The sequence below is a fragment of the Tenrec ecaudatus genome, chromosome 2 (assembly GCF_050624435.1).
Source record: "Tenrec ecaudatus isolate mTenEca1 chromosome 2, mTenEca1.hap1, whole genome shotgun sequence".
Lineage (NCBI taxonomy): Eukaryota > Metazoa > Chordata > Mammalia > Afrosoricida > Tenrecidae > Tenrec > Tenrec ecaudatus.
In genome coordinates, this window is record NC_134531.1 from 48387261 (window position 1) to 48405522 (window position 18262).

Below are 18262 nucleotides of genomic sequence, written 5' to 3' on the forward strand. Positions count from 1 at the left end.
TCCTAGCTCTTTCCTCCATCTCCCTTGACTTTCCTCCTGCCCTACTACCATGCTCCGTCCCCACCTGGGTTACAGCTATACCTCTTCTTTACCTAACCTTACCCTTGATCACTCCCTACCAGGTCTGCCACTCCCCCCTCACTACCATTTTGGGTCCCATGTTGTTCCCTTGTCCCTGTGTTTGTTAACACCACTTCCTAACCCCCCCCCTTCCCCTTATCCCAAGTCCCCCCGGAACTGTCGATCCCGTTGTTTTTCCTCCAGATAGTTCATCCAGCCTGTCTTATTTAGACAGACCTGTGGAGACAATAACATGCACGAAAACAAGACAGAGGACGACAAAGTAACAGTATACAACCAGACAACAAAACAACAACAAACCACTGACAAAGAACAAAACACATCAAGAAAGAAAAGTTTGTAGTTAGTTCAAGGATCATTTGTTGGCCCTTAGGAGTGTTTTCCAGTGCAGTCTGTTGGGGCACCACGCCCTGGTCCCAAAGTCCACTTTCAGCATATCCTGGGGACCTTGCCACTCCATTCCCTTGTTGTTCCGCTGCACTCCCCCAGTGCTTTGCCTCGGTGTGGTGGGATCAGTTCAGGTGCAATTCCCACACTGTGTCTCCGGTGCTGTCCCCTGTATCACCTTTGGTCACTGAGGGGCATCATATCTCATAGTGGGGCCAGCCATGTTATTCTCTCTGTGGACTGGCTGCTCTAATGAGGAACATCATCCTCACGGCCTGGTGGACCAGGCTGTGTTACACTCTCTCCTCCTCCCCCTTCGTCTGCTCCCGTGTGCTCTGATCAGATATATCCCTCTCCGGAGCTGCAGAATCAATGTTGTCCTTTGAAACAAATTCTTCTCAGGGGAGGGGCAGGAATCCACTTAATTTTTGGTGCTGGGGCCAGCCTCCCAGACCTCTCCACTGGTTCCCTACTCCACACCGAGATGTTGCATTCACACCCTGCAGCACTGGGTTGAAGTCTGGTCTCACTTTCCCTGGGGAGATATAAACAATACCCTCCCCTTGGGTGGGTTAGTAAAACAAGAGGTCGCAGAGCTGATTTCATCAATGTGCCTGAGTAGTAGCAGATCTGTGACCGTGTCCTTTGTTCCAAGGCTGTCCTCTTTCTTCCTTGGAAGCCCCTCACCCAGCGCCCCGGCACTCTTGCTGGCATCCCTAATCGGCCTGGGTGTCCCTGCAATGAAATCGCTGATGAGAGCTCTTCCCCCTCTGCCTGAGGGAGCCGTGCCTCATAGCACTTTCACACTGTGCTGCTAACTCAAGGTCTGCAGTTGAAACCACCAGTCCCCTCTGAGGGAGAAAGGCGAGGCTTTCTACTTCCCTCAACACTTGCAGTCTTCGAAACCCACAGAGACCGAGTTCTTCCAGGTGTTACAGGGTCACTGGGTGTCAGAACTGCCTCGATAACAGTGAATCTCCATCTGTAGAAAACATACCAGAAGTGGGTGACTTAAACGAACAAATATTGATTTTTCACACTGCAGGAGTCTGTCTACAGGTTCAAATTCAGAGCACTTCCGATACGGGAGGCATCTCTGTGGGCTCTGGGATAAAGTCGCTGTCTCCTGATGCTCCTCCGTTCCTCGGTGATTGTGTTAGTCCGGGTGGACTAGAAAGACAAATTCATAGGCATGCGTATGTGTATAAGAAAGAGCTTTATATAAAAGAGTAATTGTACATTAAGAAAACATCCCAGCCCAGTCTAGATCAAGTCCATAAGTCCGATAGTAGCCCGTACGTCTGATACCAGTGTGTACATTCTTCAGACTCATCCAAAACAAGAGTGTAGGAATGATACTGAGTACAGGAAGATCACAGGCCAGTGGGTGGAAAGTCTTGTGGATCCAGTGGTGGTGGAAGCGTCTCAGCACTGGCGTGGGTCTCCACATGGCTCCTCCTGCTCCAGGGCTCTGGCTCTATCAGCATAGCTCCATGTGGCTTCTCAACAGAAATGTCTTGCAGGGAGTGAGTGTATCTGGCCTCCAGTGAGCTATTTAGCTCTGTTGTACCTCGAAATGAGGTCATCAAGCTGTGACCTGATTGACAGGCTAGACTCCACCCCTTTGCAAGTTGGCAGGAGATGATGTAACTGCCACAGCGATCTTCACCAGGCATGCAACTTCTCTTTGTGCTTCCTTTTCTGTTTAATCCGCTTCTTTTACAACTCAAAAGTAATTGGGTTTGGATATACCCTATGTTTATCATAGCCTTATCAACATAACAAAGAAAATACTACTCCCAAACAGGATTTCATTCATAGGTATAAGGGTCAAGATTCCAACATCTATTTTGGAGCACCAAAATTCAATCCATCATGCTTGTCCTTACCACTTGGCTCCATTGATGTGTTCTCCTCCCGCCTAATTATTTTATCCTTCCCAAGTAACTTTCTGTTACAGTTCTTCCTTTCCTGAACTAGAAATACTCGTGGACTATTTTTATATTTCTAGCATTTCATAATATTTGGTGGCACTTTAAAATCCACACATTTCTCAAGCTTACTGTAAATAAGTCATTGATTTTTATGGATGTTTTGAGATATCAGAGCAGCTGTGGCATGCCTGATGTTGATCCACAGTTTAGGCTGTAGCTGCAGAAAGGTGTCTTTGAAGAAGGATTGCATGTTTGTCCCATAGGATCTGTGCCAGGCCTCAATCTTATAAGTAAATAGTGAACAATGATTCACTTATATGCTCAACCCTGCAGTTTTGATGTCTTTTGCTGTTAGAACTGTAATTAATTTTGTATTTCTGTGAGGAAAATCCTAAAAGAGGTCTTATTCTGTTGGTCCACCAGAGGACTCCCAGCCTGCTGGGCTTCATGGAGAAGTATATCCCTCTTGGAGGGAACAGTGCTTATATTCACAAGAATGGGGTTAGCCCTCAGGGGCCAGATGCTACCAGTAAAGGGAGGGTGGGGGGAGGAAGTGAACTTCTCCTTAGGCAAGATTAGCTCAGTATAAGAACCCACTCCACAGAGAGGAAGAGTTCTGAATGCCACGCGGCACAGGATCAGTCATCTGGATCTGCCTCCACGCGGGAACCTGCGTCCTACAGAGAGGGGGCTGATGTTATTTATTAACTTTATGCCACCTTTTGCCTGTGGCATTCATTATGGCACATAACCCTTTATGCATTTGCCCAAATGCACTTGCTGAGTGCTGACTGGGTCCCAGTCACTGTGCTGGACTTAGATCAGCAGCGAATCATAAGAAACCTACATTCTGCCCTTTTTACGGATGCGGTAGTTGTCCAACTGCAGCCCAGGATTTTCTGCTTCTGTATATCTGATGTGCTTGGAGTCTACAGACTTTAGGATTTCAATTGTTGCGGAAGAGGCTATAGAGCCTGCATTTTAGGCAAATATCCCACAGGATTCCTTAGGTTAAATTTTGTGAAGTATTGGATTGGATTTGAGTAGAGGGGCATCTGTGTGTGCGTCTGTCTTGCATCCTCCAGAGCAAAAAGGTTTTGATGTTGTCTTTTTCTGTCTTCCTCTGGGGCCAGCACCATTCTTTGCAGTTCAAGTTCACAGCAGAACTTGAAGGAACACTTGTTTAAAACGCACACATAATGTATTCCTAAAATGAATACATGCAAAATGAATACCTTTTTCTGTTTTTCTCTGATGAGTGGATATTTAATGAGACTTTCCATAACTGGCATTTTAGTCTACTTAAATTTTCTATTCTGGTTTAAGTTATATCAATGACTAGCTTCATAAGCAATTCTCTAGAAAAAAAGGAATTGACCAAGACATAGTTATTAAGCTGTGTTTAATAGGACTGAGGATAGCACTTTACACTACCTTTAAAGATGATCCCTTCTTCAGCTATTTTACAAATAAAATTCAATCATAGGAAAAGATATTTGGGAAAAAAAGAAAGAAAAAGATATTTGTTCTTCAAAGAAATGTGTACTGAGAAACATAGGTTTCATGTGACCTTATTATAGTACTATATATGTATATATAATTTTTTATTTGTAAAGACAACTTGTTTATTTTGACAAACATTTTCTGTTTCTTACTGGTTGCTCACATAATTCAAGTAAATTTGTTTTTGTGTATTTTTAAATAAAACTAACCAATTTTGCCCTAATGGCAGGACTGTGAAAATGTTTCTTCCTGCTATGTTATTCCCCCCTATGCCTGTCTTTGAAGGAGCAAGATGGAAAACGAAACCCAAGAGAGATTCCTCCAAAGAGGCATCAAGACTAAATGCTGAGGGCTGGAGAGAGAACCCTTACACTCCCCTCCTCCCCCGCCCAAGCCCTACCAAACCCAAACCAACCTCACTTCCATAGGACCCATTCTAATGCAGAGCAAGCAGCTCCAGAGGGCAGAGTAGACCCTCCCCTTCACTTTTCTGAAATGAAAATCTTTATCACAGCAGACAGCTTCAATCGTGTCCCCTGGGGCAGCTGGTAGGTTTGAACCACTAACCTGGAGGTTAGCAGCTCAATAAATTAGCCTCCTTTCCTCACCCCTGCAGGATAGAGTATTAAGAGTGGAATTGATAAGATTTGTGATGAAGATTTCTTTCTAGAAAAAAATTAGTGAGAAAGACTTCAGTGGAGTCACACAAAGGACTTGAGAGGATTCTAGAACAGTTAGTACACATAGTTGAGGCCAGCTTTCTAGTTGCTGGTAGATGAGTCAGGGAGAGACACTGACCCTGTCCGATCAGTTTGTCAGCACGCACACTGTGTGTTTGCCATGGATCAGCTCGGGCTACTCAAACCCAAGAGGCAGCAGGGGGTCCAATTACATCCAGTCCGATGAATCTCCAGCAATGAGCGAGAGCCCCAGCCGAGAAAAGCAGAGTTCCCTGGTTCCTAAAGAAGACAGCAATGAGGGCACACTCCGGTCAAGGCTGTAGATGAGATGTCGCAGCAAAGGGAGCTGTCCAAAGAACCCACCAAAAAGATACCTGGTAGGACCTAATAACAAGAAAATCCACCTTGAGATAGTCCCAGTGAAATAAAAATGTATGTACCCACATGAGGAAGCTTCAAAACGTTCGTGGAAAAACTCCATCATCTTTTCATACTACTTTTCTACGAACTTTTTGAAGTCTCCTCCTATTTCTCTTACCTCTTCGTATTCCTGAAAGGTCAGAAAGTACAGTTAGCAATTGAAGGGCATAACTAGGAAAATCGGAGCAGAAAAGACCAGGCATGCCCCTCCTCAGCAATAGCCTTCTCCCAGACTGTGTGAACCCTTAGCAGGGGAAAGGATTTAACTGTAAGTAAGCTTTGATGTTTCTTTTATTGGCTTTGCTTCACTTTAGATAGGATTATTCGCAGTTGTTGCTCATAGATAGTTTGGTTTTTTTAGCGTACGAGCAGAGCATTCGTGTGTGGTTCAGGCTAAATGACAGACTTTCAGCTGACTGGATGTTTGAAGACATTTTGTGTGTGGAACATTCTAAAAGTAAGGATGATCAGAAATGCCATAAAACATCTGTTCTCCCATTTGTCAGCAGATGACGAGCTACACTGTAAATAAAATGGGGAGAGATAGTGGGTGTTATGTGCACCCACAGGGCTGCATTCTGATTGGACTCTGAGTGCTTGTGAAACCCTGGGTGCTGTGGTAAAGATCCCATATGGTGACCTCTTCTCTGTAGACCACACGTTTGTCAGTTTGTAATTGCTATGATTGAAGGATGGTCTCAAAAAGGTTTAGAACATTCCAGAAAGTAATTGCCACCTAAAAATAATATGGGAACTGGATGGACAAACAGAAGTATTCCATATGACAATTGGTAAGCATATTAGGGTAATAGATGCAACACAAGTGATGAAAACATCACCAAGTCTGAATTTTAAATATTTTAAATCTAATTAAATAAGTTTTATTTATTTATCCTGTTATATAAAACAGGAGAACCCCTGTTTCTGTGTGGCTCCATTTAGACTTTTGCAAACAGTTAAGGAGTTTTTGCAAACCAATTTCTTTTCCCCAAGACAGAGTAAAAGCTATAAAATTGCCTTTTAAAACTCCACCTATAAAAACAAACCTGAAACACTCTGAGCTTCCCATAAAAGATATGACGGTATAAACATTATGGAGGTCTTATTGATCTGCAATACCTAAACATAACATTGCTTTTAATAATAAATGAGCATGATATAAATATGCCAAATACAAGTGCATTACCCTAAATAAAACTAGTAAATTGTGAGGCTTGATATAAAAATGAAATATACTAATGGAACAATGTCTAGATTGTTCACATCACAAGTGTACCATAACATTAAACTGACAAAACGAAAGAGAGAAATTAATTACATTTTAGGAATATTATTTATCTTCCTTTTACTGCACATTTTAGAGCCACCTCCCTGGAAGTCTTAAATATGAGTCTGCTTCATTGTTCCTAGGTTGGAAAAGAAGCCTGACTGGGCCAGGCAGTCATACCCTTGTCCATCGGGCTGTAGTTTGAGTGTTGTGCTGGGTATGAGATGCAGCTTCTTGCTATTCACATCTTTGCTGCCCATTATCTCCACCCCCGCCTCCCATCAATTACTTATCCAAATTTCTTTGAAAATAAAATGTATATTAAGACTTCAGCCTGAAACTGAAAATATTCTATTGTTGCCTGGTGAATAATATACATGCTTTTCCATTTCTAATATTTTCAATCATCTGTCTTGCCTACCCCTAATGTGTCATGATTCAGAATTGACTTGATGGCAGTGAGCGAGAATGTGTGTTAATTGTCATACAGAACATTCATTCACACATGGCTGTTTTTAACTTATCTCATCTGCCCCACTCCCCGCCCACCCCTGCCTTTCTGAGTAAACCCTTACTTCTAGGAATGTTTCCTAGCTTTGAAATAGCCTTGTATTGCTTGCATATACTAAACGGCAAACCTATGACCTGCAGTATTGGTCAGTGGGACTACAGGCATCTGACAACCCGTCCCCAGTCATTCCACCACATCCTGCCTCGCTTCATGCCGACACTTCCTGCCTTTCAGTGGCTCCTTGCCCTGGGTCTTCCCTGCACACATTGGATTTGGCGCCTACCATTTCCTCTGCCTGGAATACCCTTCTCCATCCCGGGCCGATGTGCTCCTTGAACAGCTTAGATTCAGTCAAAGTGTTATTTCTCTGCAGTTTTCTATGTTTATCCTGCCCACCATGACCAAGGGAGCTTCCATCCCCTCCCATGGCCTTGAAGTGGGCTACATGTCCTTCACCTACTGCTCAGCTTACTCAGCTGCCTTCTTTGTTCCCTTCATCTCTCTGTCCTGGTAGCCTCTGAACTCCACTGTGGCAGGATTATGAGGCTTTTTCTTATGGATGGGATGCAGTCCAGAGTTCCACGTGTTTCTGAGCACAGAAGGAAGCAACTTATTGGAAATGGAAAGCTAAAATTCCTGGGAGTTTTCACTTCCTTTGTAATAAAAAATCACATTGTAGTGACCGCTTTCTCTTACTCTGTTGCATAAAGCCAGATCGAAGCACTTGCTTATGTGTGTATTACAGTCTATTCGCAGATGTTCACACACTGAGTCACGTTCCCCCCAATCCTGGTTTTTCCCATCACCCACATTCTCCACAAGTAAAATGAATGGAATATTACTTAGCATCTCATAGGCTTGACATTTTGAACCTGGATCATTTTCACTGCAGTGTATCCTATCAAGCAGCAGGTACCCTTTTCCTGGCACGGATGTCTATTATTTATGACTTTGAGTGTTCATTTCTTTATGCCATGATAATCTTCTTGTGAATCCATGTATCACATATAACTGCATAGTAATAAAATATTAAGCCCGTCTTTAGCTAACTCAAACCAAACACAATGCCATTTAGTCAATTCTGACTCCTAGTGACCCTACAGGACAGGGTAGAACTGCCTTTGTGAGTGTCCTAGACTGTAATGCTTTACAGGAGTAGAAAGCCTCATCTTTCTCCCAAGGAGCTAGCTGGTAGTTTGCAAGTGCAGTGGGCAGTCCAATACACGACACTGCCACCAGAGCTCCTTCTGTACCCCAGTTTGATAAACAGAAATATGCATTGGATAGACACAAATCCTGAGCTGTTGTCCCGTCAACCAATAGTGCATCTCACAGAAATAAAGAAAAATCTCATTCACTTTTGTTTTTCATTTCTATAAAGTTTAATTGTAGGCGAGAATAAACTATATAAAGTAAAATTTATAAAGAGAAGTAAGTAAGTTGTCATCATAAACTCACTGCCATCGAGTCAATGCTGACACATAGCGACCCCTCGTGGGTGTCTGATACTAACTGTTTACAGAGTAGGAAGCTCAGTCTTTCTTCTGTGGTGGTTTTGAACTGCCGACCATGTGGATCACAGCCTAACTTGTAACCACTACACCACCAAGGCTCATAAAAGTCAGGATATTACTTTACTAAAAAAGCCATGGCTTGATTATATTAATTATTTCATGAAATCCCAGAAACATAAATTGTGTTGTGAATTAATATTTAAGTGCTGATGGAATTACTATAACTTAACAAAGAGGAAGACTCTTCACAGGATGGGTTGACACAAAGTGGCTTCAGCAATGGATTCAAACATAAGAACAATGGGTGCATGATGCCGGATGGGGCAGAGTGTCGTTCTGTTGAACATAGGGTCACTGTGGGTCAGAAGCAACTCTGCAGCACCTAACAACCACAACAATGGAAGAAGTCATTCCATTCATTCATAACTCTTTGATCCAGTACATGTAGTGGGTATTTGAGACACATCACTTTCATTTTTACTCTTTCTAACAGTTTTGTTGGCATACGAGTCGCGTACCATGCAATTCAATAGTTCAATCACACCAAGAAGGGCTGCACAATCATCCTCACAATCAATTTTTAGAACATTTCCTTCATTCTTGTATTCATCATTATTAGCGTCCATGTCGCCCACCCTCCATGCCAAGCCCCAAGGAGCCATTAATTGGCATTGTTAGTCTCTTCTTTTTCTTCTTCCTAGTAGTTTTTCCCCCTGAATTGCATTGTTTAAGTCAGAAAGGGCTTCGTTCAGTAATTCTAAAGAGTCACGTTTCATGTTCTTCATTCATTCTTTGCTCACTTCAAACGCAGCCATTTGGGTAATTCATTGACTTTAATTTAGCGGATATTGGTGGCATGTGTGATTGTTGGAGTCTTGTGGGCAGTAATAATTGATGTGAACAATTCCTTCTTATGGCACAGCCCTCCTTGACGCCCACACACTGACGCTGTGGGAGCTATGTGTGGCGAAGAAACTAGATGGTGCCCAGCCAACAGAAAGGATCCCTTCTGGGGGTCTTAAAGGCTTTTCTTCTAACAAGCAGTCATGTAAATGAGGCATCAGCTAAGCCCAGGAAGGAGAAGCACCCCAGGCTGGGTGCTCGAATCCTGGTCCTCCGGTGAATCTCGAGGACAGCTTCAAAGGAGCGTGTTTCTGACAATTGCAGTGGAGGAAGCTGGACCGCTTGCCCTTTTGCACCATTTGATGCTCTTATGGTGCTTGGGCAACTTAGGGTTCTTCCCACCTTCCTTAAGATATAGAAAGAGATTCTGGAAAATCCTGCACCCAATTCCTGCACATTATGCTATGCTTGCACATAATTTCTATTGAACTAGGTCTCCCAAATGCTCAGCAAAGCCCTATATATGGAGGTAGTGAAATGTGTTATTATGTGACTTTTGTGTTTTCATATTGCCCTTCTCTGAATTAAAATTTAACAAATAGCACCCTTTTCTGGGAGGAGACTCACAGCATATCTTATTCTGTGTGGTTCCTAAGAAAACAAGATCTCCAGTTTCCAGTCCAGGACTTACACAGAATGTCATTTCCCTGAGACTTGAATTTCCACTGCCCACTCTTCTCATTTCCCACATGTATCACTCTTTTCCTGCTTATCATTATTTGTCTGCTATCTCAGTTTTTCCACTTGGTTATGTGAAATGTACTCGTCATCTAATAAGAATGCATGGGGGTCAACTCTGAGCAAAGCAAAGCAGTGGTAACACGGGATAAGAGAAGACCCAAAGCTGTGACATAGCCCGTGCTCTTTACCCTGTCAGCCCTGCTCGAACTTCACAGCTGTCGTCGGGAGATAAAGCACGCATACACAACAGTGGGGAAGAATGCAGTCCTCCCAAGAGCAGTACAGACAAGTTTGCTTCAGTCCATAGAAGGGAAAGATTCGTGCCCGCTACATTGGCAGCTCAGTAGGAGACGTTGTACAGAGAAAGTGGACTTGAATTGACTCTTAGAGAAAATGTAGAATTTAACAGCATTGGAAGGAGCAGAGAGGGTATTAGATGGGCCAGAGTTCATATGAAAGGATACTGGGTCGATTGGTGAATGGAGAAGGTCGGACCAAGATCTGAGAGTTGAGGAAGAACTGAGTTTTAATCTAGAGACCCAGCATTTCAAGTGGCACCTTGGATTTGTATTTATTTTATGTTTTCCATCAGAAAACAATAAGGGATCTCGGAGAATGCAGCAGAAGAGCAACAGAGGACAAATAAGGATGTGATTTCCACCCAACTTCCACCTTCAGCCTGATCTCATGGAAGGGACTCTGATGGTGTCAACTTGAATCCAAAGTCTGGTCTTTCCATCTGCACTTGAAGATGGTTGAGGAGCATAAGGAGGTGGGGGGCGGGGGGAGTTGTAACCCCCCAAGTACTTTTATTTTGTTTTTTAAACCTTTGAGACAGAGCAGTTCTAATATCCCAAGGGCAGGCATCTGAAGGGAATCTCATGGGAAGTGATTCGAAAAAAAGTATACAAAGGGATGAGAAACTCAGCAGTGAAAATGTTCTCATAAAACCTTAAAAATTTCAAAGAATGAGCTTGTAGATGTGAGATAGATTACACACTGAGGAAGGCAGAGCGAGAGGAAAGAGATAACATATTATTAAATGTCTCTCTGACTCATCCAGATGTTAAATCACTTCCTATACATGCTATGCAAATAATCCAAAAGCTCCCCAGTAGGTCCTCCAGGATATGTACTGTGTGTTGTGAATATCAAGTGGTGCACCCTGCTGGCACACAGCAGCTTTGTATCCTGGGGACGAACTCAGCTTCATGCAAAAGTGAGACACGTTCAATGCGCTTGAGGATTTCTGTCTAGAACGTGATGTAACTCAATAAAGAGACGTGGAGCGCACTCACTAGGGAAATGGGAGCAGGATGGTTGGGCAGTGCTGCGCACACCACCTTTCAGATTCGGGGTCATAACTTTGAAGTGAGACCGGCCTAAAAGTTATGTGGCTTTTTGTTTGCAATTTTTAGCCTCACCGAAGCAGAGCTGGGAGTTAGCCAAGGCAGTCTAATGGAAGGGGGAAGGTGAGGAGAGTTAAATGTCTGCAAGTTAATGATTATGCTGATGGACCATGGGGCCTACAGAAAGAAGAGGGAATCAAGGGGATGGTCAGTGGATTTATTAGAGGTCTTAGGTGGTCAGTGACTGGCTCAATTCAGTAGCACTTTGGGACCCAAAGCCACATGTCATGGTCAGAGAGAATGCTTCAGCTTGAGATGAGTGCTGCCGTCTCTCCAGGGGCCAAAGTTAAGGATACAACCTTTGGGATGGATGATACAGGTGAGGTAGAGGGATAGATCACCCAAACTGAGGAATTGAGAAATGAGAGACGAGAACATTCGGTACAGTGTCCCAGTAGGTGCTACAATTTTCAAGAGTTATGACAGAAATCGGAGTAAAAATTTCCCAATTAATTAGCTCCTACCTAAGCAAACAAAACCAACAGAAAGCAAAACGGAAACTCTTTACGGTGTCCCGAATGGATGAGCAATTAACTTCCACACTGTTATTTATTCATCTTGGCACCTAGAGTTAGGATAATGATTATCCAAGTAACATAAAATCTCTTCACTTTCATTTACACTGAGTGCTTACGTATGCAAAGTCAATGTCAAGTCTGTGTGATTTCCCTTAATAATTATCCAACGTCTCTCTGGATCACTGATCAAAAGCTATAGGACCATTGGGAGAAAGAATTTTAAGTATATGCAGGGGTAATAAAGAGACAACCAGTCATCACGTTTAACTGAAATCCAAGGAAATAGCCTGCAGGGCAGTGATGGCTTTGCTCTCATCAGCAGGGATACATGTACAAGAACGGGACAAATCATATGCTCATTCTGTGTATAATCCGTATCATAGATACCTTACTTTATACTTGCGTCGCTTCTTTTGCTATATCTGAGTTGTCTTACACTCAACTAAGGGAACTAGGGAAGGGTTCACAAGTTCATTTTCTTATTTTGAAATATGCTCAATTTATTTGTTTGTTGTTTACGTATTTATTGAAACATAGTCTTTGGTGTATTCAAGGAGCCCTACTTGGTGCTCAGCTGCTAAGCAAAGGCTGGTAGTTGGACCCCACGCTCCACTTTGAGAAACAAAAGACCTGGCGACCTCTTGTTCACCAGGCTACATGAAGAGCATAGCGGAGGACACCCCGCAGGGCCACTCTACTCTGTCCTACACGGTTACCAGGAGTCAGGCTTGACTCAATGGTGCACTTCAAATGCATTCCACTCTACAAACAGCTAAACAAATTCATTGAAATAACACTAGTATTAAGTGAGAGAGGCCATCAGAGGATCATAGGGAGCTGTCTGGTAGAGAGGGAGTATAGTGGCGCAAAGATCCCTGGGATAAAGGATACAGGCTGTGGATTAAACAGACATCCCTTCAACCAACTGTAGAGTGGATTTTTAATCCACTGTTTCTTCATTTGTGAAATGTGATAGTAATATTTTGCCATAATCATTTTAAAAATTAAAATGTACTATAAACTAAAAACAAAGCATACTATTTTTATTTAACAACAGAAGAATTGCTCCAAGATGTTGTATATTTCAAAGATTATTTCAACTATAGAGTGCTCTTATTTGTTACTGCACATAGAAGAAAATGCTTCTGGATTTTAAGAAAACTGAGCTGTGAAAATGCATGGATAAACAGGCATATAATTAACCCTAAAGAGTTGTGAACAGACTAACATTGGCAGTGGAAGACAGAAAGATGATAGATGCTGGCCCTTTCTAGATGCTAGGAAAGAAGACTTAGACTGGAAACAAGGTTGGTGATCAGGCAGGAGTCAGAGCCAACTTTGCCAACTGGCAGGGATGCAATTAGCTATCATGTGTATTTCCCCTACTCAAAGAATGAAGGGCCGGAATTCTTATAACAAAGACCTTCCTTTAGGTAAAGAATTCTGCAAGTCCTTAGTTTGGAATCAAATGGCATCAAATGGTTAAGCTGAGCACTATCCCCAGTCATCTGGAGGCAGGTTCACTATCTTGATGCCGATTGTTATCATTATTTGCTTGGACTTAACCTTTAAAGGAGGGATTTTTAAAGGGAAAGGAAGAGAGCATATCTGTAAAAGAAACGGGAGGAGAAGTATGGAGAAGGGCTATCAAGTCTGGAGGACACGAGTTCCTTGGCTTCCGCCTGTCTCTGCAGCATGCTGCTTGCAGAATTCATCTGTGGAGAGAGAAGGAATGGAGAAAGGAGGGGAAGGAAAGAGCAAATAAAGAAGGGGGATTGGGTGGGAGAAGCGCTGATTTGAAAAAAGGAAGACAAGGCTAATGTGACAAAGCCTGAAAGAATTAAGTGTTCCTCCAAAGAAAGAAAAGAAAGCTCACTGTCATGGAGTCGATTCTGAATCAGGGTGGCCCCATGGATCAGGGTAGAACTTCCCCTGTGCGTTTCCGAGACTGCAACTCTTTACAGCAGCAGTAAGACCCTTCGTTCTCCACAGAGTAGCTGGTGGTTTCAAACTGACAATTTGTGGTAGTTGCATAATCTGTTGTCAATTTGAGACTTGAGAATGAAGGGGTGGAGTTTAGCCTAGCAACCAGGTTGCAGCTCGATGACCTCATTTGGAGTCGCTGAGGAGATAAACGGCTCACTGGAGCCTGATAAAGCGACGCGGGTGCAGTCAGAGCTCTGGAGCTGGGGAGGGGCGGGGAGGATGGGGGCACCTGGAGACACATGTCAGCACTGAGATGCTCCCACTGCCACTGGATCCACAAGACTTCCCACCCACTCGTCTGTGATCTGCCTGCGTTTGGAGTCAATGCATGTGTTGTGTGAGTCTGGAGAGGAATTTATAGATTGGTATCGGGCATATAGGCTAATATTGGACTTATGGACTTGATCTGGACTGGGCTGGGTGGGATGTTTTCTCAATATTCAATTGCACTTGTGTATAGAGTCTATGAATTTGTTTCTCTAGTCTACCCAGACTAGCACAGGATCATAACCAGGAATCCTTAAGTATTCCCCCGAGACACCAAAACTAAATAAAAATCCACTGCTATGGAGTTGATTCCAACTCGTGGCTCCTCCCTGTGTGGCAGAGTAAAAGTCCCCAGAGGGTTTCCTTGGCTGACCTCTTTGTGATGGCAACTCTGCAGGTCTCCCTTCCATGGTGAATTCAAATGGAGAACTGTTAGCAATTGAGGTCAACCCACTTATGCCCCCCAAATTCCTCTGCACATCACTCACCTTGCTTACTTCTATAGCCTCATCTCCCTTCTGCTCCACTGTCATTAGCCTTGGGACAGGATCTCTGCCTCTCTTTCCATCCCTAGGATAAACCTATCTCTTTCCCTTCTCCACCTCTTCCCACCTTTGTGTAGCGTACTGTCCCTAAGCTCAGGTTTCAGCCAGAACAGCCCACTGTCCTCTGCACATTAACAACCCTGCAATCTCAACTTAAATATTATTTCTGAGAGTCTTCTCTGAGCCTCTCTTTTTAAATTAGTCAACAGACTACAGCTTTTCTTTTACAGATTTTTGCACAGTTTGCAATTATAAAATTATTTGAATGGTCATAGCTTTAATCTCTTTTATCCTGCGTAGAAACTCCAGGAAAGCATGATTGATCTAGTTCATCGTGTCTGCCCAGGACCTACCAGAGTCAGTCAGTAAAAACTGTTGAAGGCATAAGCCAGTCATTTCCAAAGTTTTATAACTATACTTTGTTTTTTGCTCTTTGGTTATGAATATGCACAGGATGGCAATGATTATTACTGTCAAAGTAGAAGCCTTTGTGAACCGACAGGTTTTTCAGGTCCTCTGAAAGACTAAGATGCATTACATCTGATCTATGTGCTAAAACTAAAGAAAATTAAAACAGGCAGCTGTACCAGATGGATGACTCTCAGTGACTTGGTATTTCAGGTTGGAATTTTACAATATGGAGAACACGTAACCCATGAGTTCAGCCTCAACAAATATTCATCAACGGAAGAAGTACTTGTTGCAGCAAAGAAAATAATCCAGAGAGGTGGCCTCCAGACTATGACAGCCCTGGGAATAGACACAGCAAGGTATATGTATGAAAAAATAAACCCAAGTACAAGACTGCAAAAGTAACTGTTCATCGTTTAGCCCCTTGATGTGTTGACTGAAAATTTACCTTGGTAATACATTCAAGCCATTTAAAAAATCAGATCTAGCTCATCAATTAACTAGTAAGTAGAAACCCGATCAAGTTTACTTAGGGTACTATCTCATCAGTCTTCTCTTCTTTGCCTATTAGCCCAAGAGTTTTAATTGGTGGAGATTCAGGTGTACACTTACTTCAGTCTACTGGATCTGATTCTTGAGTACCAAGTCTTTGTATTAGTGACTATATTTTCCCTTTATTCTTTGTTTTTAGACTCTAAGAGTCTCAGTTATAGAAAAAAAAGATTAACATGAAGTCGATATATTTTTTCAGAGTCTACTTGACATTGTTGAAGATGTCAAAAAATGTCGTTGGAGAAGCCAAATAAAATATTGCCTTATTCCGGCTGGTTTTTGTTTGGTTCCCAGATTGAAAGAAGTTGCAAGGATCTGGACATCCAGAATGATCTCTTTCCTTTCCCATATTTTCTCTAAATTCCTTCCCCTTGACATCCTTTCTTCTTCCTCTCAAACAGTTCTCACGGAAAGCACATAACGTACACTGTGGTTGGATGACATTTCACACATCTCACCAGATCTGTTCTTCTCTCCCAATATGGAGCGTGGTACTATCCCTCCCTTCTCGTAGCCCATCTTCAGCTCTTCTCGCCACCTGTCTCTCCCTGCGTCACAATGAAAGCTTCTAGCCTCTTGCATGAAAAAACAAACAAACAAAAAACAATACCCCAAATCATGGGAATCAAAAAAATAGCTTAGCTGATATTAAGAAATCTGCTGCATGTCTTCAGTTTCTGCTCTCTCTCTCTTTTCTCTCTCTCTCTCTCTCTCTCTCTCTCTCTCTCTCTCTCTCTCTCTCTCTCTATCTCTCTTTCTCTGTAGTTTCTGAAGAGCTTAATATCCATGCTCTCACTTTTCCCACCTTCAAAGGTCAGTGCTTTAAGGGTGTTAAAATCATCAGTATGGATACACTGAAGACAAGGTCAGATAGTCCAACATTTAAACATTTCATGTGCAGCTTTAGACTCTTGCATGTTAGAAAAGCATGCGGTTCTAGTTACATGGTCCCCAGGAGAAAATCACCGCAAGCAGCTGGGGTCCGGTTACACATACCTGCCTGCAGGGTCACAGTTTGCATGCACAAGCTGCACAAATCTAGGTGCACTGCAAGCACCCTCTGAAATAATTGACTAAAGGTGACTGCACATTCAAAGTAAATCGAAGCCTTCTTTGAAAGGTCTGAGTCTGTAGGGAGCTGTGCATTTTCCAAAAGCAGCCACTTAGGAATGAATATTCATCTTTGAAAACGAACTGGAGAACTATTCTGGCTGCTTTTGCTCATGCATAAATACTGCGCTAAACACCACGTCCCTGTATGGTTTGCGCCTAAGCGTTTCACAAAGTGTCTAGCTGTGGGGTACAGAGATTAGGGAATTTTGAATATAAATGAAAAACTTATGCTGTTAATAAGTTTTCTTCTTGTACATTTGGGGTTTTTTTGTTTTGTTTTATTTTGTTGTTTTTGGCGACTCTGCCGGACCCAAACCCGGTCGGGGTTTTTTTTTTTTTTTTTAACACTTTAAGCATGTTTTCAGTTGATGCAGAGTCTCTTGCAAGCAGGCCTGGTTGCAAACACTATTTTAAATGTTTTAGGATTGTTTACCTCATTGCAGTGTATTTCAATTCATGAAACATTTGGTGTTCTTCTCCATACACCACATTTTCTTCCCTTTTGATAAATAGGCTTATAGTATTTAATTCTAAGACTGAATTTTTCTTGCCCCTAGAAAAGGGAACTTTCTGGAACATTTGAAGTTTAAATTACTGGCAGAGAGGTCACTGCTTAGTTCTAAGAAAGGGCATTGGATGCTAGTGTTTTGGAGACATGAGCAATGTGATGAGGAATATATTTTAAAAACAAGAATGTGCTACAGAGTTCAGCCAGTAGCTGCTCTGACATCATCTAAAGCCAGCCCTGGTTCCAGCTTTCAGCTTTTGTACAAGAAAGTGCTTTTAATCATCTCCGTCTGCTGATGTTCATTCAATTATGGCCTTGATCTTTCAGAGAATGAGGCATTTTGATGATCGTCTAAGGAATTAGAAGTAAGGAATTAGGGTTGACTCTCATATGATACCAATTTCCATTGTTTGAAAGACTACTCTACGAGAACATCGCTCTGTGTGGTGTTAAGAGCACACACATGCCCTGTCCCTCCCTCCATGATCCATGTTGTATTTTTTTAAAGAAAAAAATGCTTTTTAATTTTGAAAATTTTAAGAAAAATAGAAACATATAAAGAGTACTACAGTAAAATTGTACACATTGTGGCCCTTCAGGCAGGTACATGTAAAATCCTGCACATCTACGGAACAGGATGGAGATTTTTTAACATCTCGTCAGGCTTACTTCAAGTCCTTTTAAAGGAAAAAAAATAATCACAGATAAAATACCCTTTGTCCTCAAATAGGTGTTCACTTTGGTGAAGGGAAAGATAGCGTACTCTAAGGAGATAGGACCAAAGGGGGTGTGGGGAGAGAAACAGCAAACCATTGAGAGGTGTGACAGGTGGTTTAAAGCGGTGAATGCAAACTTGATGATCTGATACACAAGCCCCAACTTGCCTCACAGTAACGATGCCCTCTGTCCACGGGGCCGCCAGAGTCCATGCCACTGCTCCCACGGTGCCTGCTGCTGTGGATTCACTGTGCAGCTACGGCCTAGCTAGCATGCTCGGCCCCGATGGTGGAATGTTAGCTTAAGTGTTTTGCTGGCCTGTTCAAACCTGCAAATCTTTGTCCTCACGGCCAAA

General features: G+C 42.6%; 1 protein-coding gene across 2 annotated transcripts in view; it reads left to right on the plus strand.

The window, feature by feature from the left end:
* ITGA1 (integrin subunit alpha 1) overlaps positions 1–18262 on the plus strand; it is a 203102-nt gene that overhangs the window by 100678 nt on the left and 84162 nt on the right. For both annotated transcript variants that reach the window (XM_075541021.1, XM_075541022.1), the window contains exon 7: positions 15228–15376. In XM_075541021.1, the coding sequence (XP_075397136.1) occupies positions 15228–15376 (149 nt within the window). The remainder of the gene's footprint in view (positions 1–15227; positions 15377–18262) is intronic.